Source organism: Microcaecilia unicolor, chromosome 3 (genome assembly GCF_901765095.1).
Source record: "Microcaecilia unicolor chromosome 3, aMicUni1.1, whole genome shotgun sequence".
Taxonomy (NCBI): domain Eukaryota; kingdom Metazoa; phylum Chordata; class Amphibia; order Gymnophiona; family Siphonopidae; genus Microcaecilia; species Microcaecilia unicolor.
Genome location: NC_044033.1, coordinates 191,411,646 through 191,419,648, shown reverse-complemented (window position 1 = coordinate 191,419,648; position 8,003 = coordinate 191,411,646). Strand labels below are relative to the sequence as shown.

The 8,003-nt window shown below is 45.1% G+C and overlaps 1 protein-coding gene across 4 annotated transcripts in view; it reads right to left on the bottom strand.

Moving 5' to 3' along the window:
• Nucleotides 1–1,192: 1,192 nt before the first annotated feature.
• FMNL3 (formin like 3) overlaps nucleotides 1,193–8,003 on the bottom strand; it is a 263,779-nt gene continuing 256,968 nt past the window's right edge. For 2 of the 4 annotated variants that reach the window (XM_030196846.1, XM_030196848.1), the window contains 2 exons: nucleotides 2,505–2,624; nucleotides 1,193–1,561 (listed from right to left, as the gene is read on the bottom strand). In XM_030196846.1, coding sequence (XP_030052706.1) covers nucleotides 2,533–2,624 — 92 coding nt within the window. In that variant the 3' untranslated portion in view covers nucleotides 1,193–1,561; nucleotides 2,505–2,532. Of the gene's footprint in view, nucleotides 1,562–1,988; nucleotides 2,043–2,504; nucleotides 2,625–8,003 lie in introns of all 4 variants that reach the window. The other 2 variants (XR_003941482.1, XM_030196847.1) reach the window with 2 other exon arrangements.

Sequence of the window (8,003 nt, the reverse complement as noted above, 5' to 3'; positions counted from 1 at the left end):
AGCTGGAGTGTGCTTATCTTCAAAGTAGAATAACAGAAAATATAAAAAGATTTATTTTTTTGAAAGAAGATAGGCAGACTCGACCTTAACAGGAATAAGATAGTATGGCCACTCCCTTCCCTGGCCTCTTGCTGACTTTACAGAATCCAGTGGGAAAGAGACAAGCTCTCTTACACCTGTTCTTTAAAAATAAACATGAACTGGGAGCGAGAAGAAAAGGATGTAGATGACCAATTCAAAGAGCAAGGCTGATTTGGGGGGGGGGGGGGGGGGGGCAAATAGGAAAGGAAGAATGCTGCCCCTTTCATGCAGTTTGGGGGTAAAGGCTGGTCAGCACAGGTCTTTGTCTTCAATGGATAATTTCTCTACTACCCCTGTACTTGCAAAGTGCACAGGTCCTTTTTTTTCTTTGCACCTTATTACCCAGAGGGAAAAGTAAGAGCTTTTTATCCTCCTGGAAAACTACCCAAGAGTAAACCTACTTTTCCCTTCAGGTATGTTTTCCATGGAAAACAATGCTTATAGTTTTACAAATGGAAAATTATGTGAAGTACCTCACCCTACCTCCTTTTTACCTGGGTGAAAGTACATGCATTGTTAAGCCCTACACATGTACTTTTACCTGAGGAAAGGATGGGCAAATTTCAAACAGCTTCTGAAAACTGCCCTGGATAAGCAAAGTTAGGCCTTTAATGAGACACATAGGGGCCCTTTTACTAAGCCGCATAGGCGCCTACGCGCACCCAACACGCGTCAATTTTGAGTTACCACCCAGCTATCGCGTGGCCCTTGTAATTTCATTTTTGAAATTACACGTCCACTAATAATAATTTTTCTGCCACACGGCAGAAACCAGGCAGTAATTGTCATTCTACGTGCATAGACTATTACTGGTTAACGCGTGAGACCTTACTGCTAAGTCAATGGCTGGTGGTAAGGTCTCAGACCTAAAATTGACACGTGTCATTTTTTTGTTTTGGCACACGTCCATTTTCAGCAAAAATTTAAACAAAGCCTTTTTTACTGGCGAGCTGAAAAATGGATCTGCATGCGCCCAAAACATGCGTCTACACTAGCGCAGCCCATTTTCTGGCGCACCTTAGTAAAAGGGCCCCATAGTAGGTTAAAAATGTGATCTTAGTATCCCCTCCAAGCAACTGTCTGCAGCACACCCCCCCCCCCCCCCCCAAAACAAACTTTGCAGAACACCTGTTACAGCACTAAGCAGGACTGCTTGCAAGCACACTGAGAAGTATAAAATAGATATCAGGAAATATGTACACATTTGACAATTATACACATTAAAAAAAACAATTAAATAGTAAAAGTAAAATTGTTCAGTAACACTGTAGTTTTAAGGCACTTTCCTTAAAAAAGAAAAAAAAAGTGGTCCCCAATTCCTTTCCCTTAAAAAAAAAAAAGAATCTAGGCAGGGGAGGCAAAGCCTCTTGCATAGTCTGTAAGATAATGGAGTGGGCAACTGGGTCCCCCCTGATTTAGAGCTGTTTCCAAGCATTCCTGGTTATGGCGTCTGCTCGTCTGAAGGGTTGGTTCCGCAGATCTGCAGGAGAAGAAAGCACAGTTAGCCACATCGTTCCAGGACATGAGAGCAAATCCACTACAAAGCAGAAGCAGCTTGGCCCTCCCTCATCCACCACAACTCCTGAATTTGCTTCACTATAACCAGCTCCTTAGTCTTGTCTTTTGCTATGTACAAATGTTGGGAATAAATTTGTGGAAATAAGGATCTTCTCTTGGCAGTGTAGCAGACTTCAGCAGCTCACACATTCAGAATCATTTCTTTGATGGTTCAGGGGACAGATGTGTATAATTAGTAAAGGGTCTGCCCTGTAATATAGCTACATCTTGAGCATTATGAAATTGGGGGGGGGGGGGGGGGGATTCAGCATTGCATAAGTCAAGTACACTGGTTTGTCTCAAGCAGAAGCAGCAAAGCTTGCAGAAGCTATGGCTGGGCAGTTTCTTACCCTCTGTTGAGGAGGGTGGGGGGGAAGGAAACTAGAGGTGAAGCTTCTTGGTTGCTACAAAGGGAGTAAAATAAAACAGCGGAGTCAGAGAGAGGCCCCAAGATGACCATTCTAAGTCTGCCTCTACTTCCTACAATGGGTCCATCAGCACGATAGAATCCAGGTACAAGGGTCAGGGGGTGATTATTTCACATTTAATGTTCTGAATCCTAGCACTGTCCCACATTTATTATATAACTAGCAGAGCTATCAAGGTTATTAGCAAGAGCCCCTTTCTCTGTCCATTCTTTGCATGCAGAACAGCACATTCCCCTAACAAGTCAGTTTAGTAAACCAGTCTGGTATTAGTAGGAATCCTAAGCCTCGTCTGTTGAACTGCAGAGGGCTCCAGAAATGAAAGCAGAGTACATGCAGTGCAGTGCTAATGGAACGCACTGAGACAGGTTGCATGCAGTGATCATGGAAAGCCCTATCCATGGTGCATGCAGGATGAAAAGGTATAAACAACAGATATACCTTCGTATGGGTTTACAGGGCATTAAGGCTAAGAATTTGAATCCTCATAAAGGGATGTATCACAGAAGAACCTAGAGCCCCGTTTGGCAGTTCTGGCTGTGAAGGGGACACTCTTCAGCACTGCGGGTTATTCAAGGAAATGGGGAGAGAGAAAGACACAGATCAAACATCAGAATGCCTCAGCCATCAAACCCCAGAGCACCAAGCCCCTTCAATATCATTCACCCCAGCACAGGCAAAGAATGAGGCTCTCTTTTTCGGATCACATCTTGCTGAACTGGATTGCTGTGCCCCTGTTAATACCTTGATAGGAAAGTAAGATGTTTTAAACTGTCTATGAATATACACATGCTCCATAAACTGCGTCAGTTACAGTCCGGGTTATGGATCTGACATACTGACTTTCTGTGGTACAACCAAAGAGGTTTACATTTATTATGTTTAAATGTTTTTTATTGAAACTCCAACAATATACATCCATGTATTTCACTGTATAACTTCATCAACCAATCATTATCTACATGTACAGCGTAATACAAATCAACATGCAAAGTAAGTTTTACACATTTTCTCCCCTATCCGCCCCCCCCCCCCCCCCCCGCTCCGGTTTACATATGCAGATACTTTCTCTGTCCCCTAGTAGGCTCACACAATCTTTTGTATCTGGAGCAACAGGGGTTTTAAGTAACTTGCCCAGAGTCGCAAGTTGCTGCACTGGAAATCGAACCCAGGTTCTCAGCCCACTACACTAACCATTAGGCTACTCCTCCACTCTGTCAACAAAGTATGAGGCAAGAAGGCCAACTAATCTGGCTACTTTATTTCCAGGTGGAATGCTGGAAAGGCCTGCTAATCTCTGGCTTTCTTTACAAGTAAGGATCCCCTTTGATAATCCCAGGCTTTCTTGAATTACATTTCTGTTTCCTGCCTCCTCTTCCACTCCTGGAAGGCCACTTCATGCATTAACCATTCCTTACATGAAAAGAAATATCCTTTGAGCTTCATATCATTACTTCTTGTTCTAGAACCTTGTTTTTGCGGAAAAAGGTTTGCCTCTGTTATTTATACCACTTTGGTATTTAAATATATATATCATGTTCCCTTCTCCCTTCCCTCCCCTTAGGGCAAAAGTTTCCAACCATTGTGCTGCAGGGAAACCTTGGGTGTATTGCAGACTTTTGCAGTGGAGAAAGATGATGGGGTAGGTCAGAGCCACTGTCATGCTGCTGCTGGCAAAATCTTGATCCCTTTCTTTTCCTTGGACAATATGCTATCCCCTTTGGCCAGCTGGAGAAGTTTGTGACCAGCTCATCTTACTTGCTTCTGCTGCTTCCTCCTCTCATGTTAGAACTGCATAGAGTCAGGAGACTGTGAAGCCCCCACAGTTCTGATTTTAGAGGTTATCAATAGAAATCAAACAAAATAAAACATGGAAAAGAAAATAAGATGATACCTTTTTTTTATTGGACATAACTTAATACATTTCTTGATTAGCTTTCGAAGGTTGCCCTTTTTCGTCAGATCGGAAAATTTTTCCCGATCTGACGAAGAAGGGCAACCTTCAAAAGCTAATCAAGAAATGTATTAAGTTATGTCCAATAAAAAAGGTATCATCTTATTTTCTTTTCCATGTTTTATTTTGTTTGATTTCTATTGATAACCTTAAGAGTGGACTAACACGGCTACCACACTCCTCTACTTGATTTTAGAGGGAAACTGGCATAAGAGGATACAGCAGCAGGTACAGTGGGGGAAATAAGTATTTGATCCCTTGCTGATTTTGTAAGTTTGCCCACTGACAAAGACATGAGCAGCCCATAATTGAAGGGTAGGTTATTGGTAACAGTGAGAGATAGCACATCACAAATTAAATCCGGAAAATCACATTGTGGAAAGTATATGAATTTATTTGCATTCTGCAGAGGGAAATAAGTATTTGATCCCCCACCAACCAGTAAGAGATCTGGCCCCTACAGACCAGGTAGATGCTCCAAATCAACTCGTTACCTGCATGACAGACAGCTGTCGGCAATGGTCACCTGTATGAAAGACACCTGTCCACAGACTCAGTGAATCAGTCAGACTCTAACCTCTACAAAATGGCCAAGAGCAAGGAGCTGTCTAAGGATGTCAGGGACAAGATCATACACCTGCACAAGGCTGGAATGGGCTACAAAACCATCAGTAAGACGCTGGGCGAGAAGGAGACAACTGTTGGTGCCATAGTAAGAAAATGGAAGAAGTACAAAATGACTGTCAATCGACAAAGATCTGGGGCTCCACGCAAAATCTCACCTCGTGGGGTATCCTTGATCATGAGGAAGGTTAGAAATCAGCCTACAACTACAAGGGGGGAACTTGTCAATGATCTCAAGGCAGCTGGGACCACTGTCACCACGAAAACCATTGGTAACACATTACGACATAACGGATTGCAATCCTGCAGTGCCCGCAAGGTCCCCCTGCTCCGGAAGGCACATGTGACGGCCAGTCTGAAGTTTGCCAGTGAACACCTGGATGATGCCGAGAGTGATTGGGAGAAGGTGCTGTGGTCAGATGAGACAAAAATTGAGCTCTTTGGCATGAACTCAACTCGCCGTGTTTGGAGGAAGAGAAATGCTGCCTATGACCCAAAGAACACCGTCCTCACTGTCAAGCATGGAGGTGGAAATGTTATGTTTTGGGGGTGTTTCTCTGCTAAGGGCACAGGACTACTTCACCGCATCAATGGGAGAATGGATGGGGCCATGTACCGTACAATTCTGAGTGACAACCTCCTTCCCTCCGCCAGGGCCTTAAAAATGGGTCGTGGCTGGGTCTTCCAGCACGACAATGACCCAAAACATACAGCCAAGGCAACAAAGGAGTGGCTCAGGAAGAAGCACATTAGGGTCATGGAGTGGCCTAGCCAGTCACCAGACCTTAATCCCATTGAAAACTTATGGAGGGAGCTGAAGCTGCGAGTTGCCAAGCGACAGCCCAGAACTCTTAATGATTTAGAGATGATCTGCAAAGAGGAGTGGACCAAAATTCCTCCTGACATGTGTGCAAACCTCATCATCAACTACAGAAGACGTCTGACCGCTGTGCTTGCCAACAAGGGTTTTGCCACCAAGTATTAGGTCTTGTTTGCCAGAGGGATCAAATACTTATTTCCCTCTGCAGAATGCAAATAAATTCATATACTTTCCACAATGTGATTTTCCGGATTTAATTTGTGATGTGCTATCTCTCACTGTTACCAATAACCTACCCTTCAATTATGGGCTGCTCATGTCTTTGTCAGTGGGCAAACTTACAAAATCAGCAAGGGATCAAATACTTATTTCCCCCACTGTAAGAAGCCCTGCTGGCCTGATTTGTCTTGCCAGCTGAAAACAATCTCAAGGGAGGAAAAGTGATCCACAGGGTGTGGGAAAGGAACTGATGATACCAAGACATGGGAGGAGAGGTGGTAATTCTAAAAGAGTAGGGGAAAACAGGAGGAAAGTGATGCTATGGTGGGGGTAGGGTAGAAGAGGGACAGCATGGTGTGATAAAGTGAACCCAGTACTGCATATGCTGCAAAAAAATATATTGCAAAGCACTGCCCTGGTAAATACATTTTCTCCATAGACAAGCAGAGAACAAGCAGGCGCACTTGTATTTGCAGCATCCATGAGCCCCTGTGCTGGAGCTCTCTTCTCCAGCTCAAGAGAAGCCTTTTGGCTGCTTCTGAGCATGTGTCGGCCTTCCCGTACAAGTGTAGGTCCATTCTCTCAGTTCAATTCATCCACGTTCCACAATGGTCACAGTTCTCCTCCTTAGAAACACCATACTTAAAAAAAAAAACAAACAAACAACCCAATGGAAAATAACTAACACACTCAACAGGCCATGGGGAACAGATAAGCAATAGCAGATAACAGTGGTACTTAGCCACAGGGCAGCTTGTTTCCACACTCCCAACCATATGCCTAGCTCCCTGCCTCATGGTAGCACTGGCTCTGCGCTCCTCAGGCTCAACTTCTGCAACACCCCTCCCCCCACTTCCAGCTCCCCTCCATCACTAATAGATGCAGTTTCTACTCCTGTTGCAGGAGCGGCAACAGCAGCACAAGGCCTAAAGTCAGTCAGCTGCTGCTATAATGCCCACACTGCCCAGCTTCCCAGTGGTCTCAAAAGTGCATGCTTCAAAGCACTTGAGGTAAAACCACAATCACCATGACTTTAGACATGCAGCCGTAAAAACCATTACAGCAGCCTCAGTGCCCGCTCCAGCAACATGCAGGTGTCTGCACAGCATGGAGAGAGAGGGTCAGACTTGCCCAGCACACAAAGAGCTACATCTCGCCATGGTGAGCCACACAATGCTCAACAGGCCCTGAAGTGATCTGCCCTGCTGCTCAACACAGTGAGGATGCAACCCCACCCCCAAAAGCGCCTTGCACTATGTCACTGATCTCTAGAATCAGAGGTCCTGTTGGACTCGGCCAAACCCATGGGGCAAAGGTGGAGGAGGGGTCAGATGCGCATGGAGCACTCTAACTTCTACTCCATAAGTTTGTCCAGGACGAGCCCTACTGAAGAATACACTACAGCACCCCTTGCCTGAGCCCAGGGCTAGGCAACGCCCCATTCTTGTGGCAGATATGCCTCATGAGGAATGCTTGCCCCTTTCTCTCTAGGGCACAGAAGACCACTCCTCCCCTATGCCTACTCACCCTCCTATCTGCCAAAGATAAGGCAACTTTCTGGGGTGGGGGGGTAGTGCTTCCCCCCAACACCTGGATAGTCCCCCGCCTGCACCTCTAGAGCCAGAACAAGTAGGGTTACGATATGGCTCCAGAAAAAGGAGGAAACACATTGATCCAGTCCGGTTTTTGCTTCCATTGAAAGCAATGGAAGTAAAACCCTGACTGGCTCAATCTGTCCTCCTTTTTCTGGAGCCATATGGTAACCCTAAGAACAAGACAGCAAGATAACTCTTTGGCAACATAAGCAGGATTTCCTAGCAATCCTTAAGTCCTATGTAGCCACGAAGGAGATTGCCACTCTAATCAGCACACTGGGTACTCCAGAACCTGCAGTTAAATATCAGGCAAACCACTATCTATATGCAGCCCATATCCTGGCGCTTAAAACTCAAATACAAGGTACATGAGGCACCAGGAAATGACCAAGTCTAACTTCCTCACTACTCTCAGGGGTACTGGAGGTGGTGATCAAGATGGCAAAGTCATACAGATCACATATCTTAGCCCCCCTCCCCCCAGGAAAAGACTCAGCAGTATAGACAGGAGTGTACTAATCTGCCATGTCATACCTAAAAATCATTGCACACCAGTTGCACATTCTTCACTACTGACATTCTCTACTGCAACAACTTGAGGATTCTTCTCTTACAGCCAGCTCATCACAGCTGCAAGTCATTGTGCAGGAATCCACTTACCATCTTATCTGCACAGCATATGATACTTTTGATACATCTTAATGAGCAGCAGCAATATTAGTCAGTGC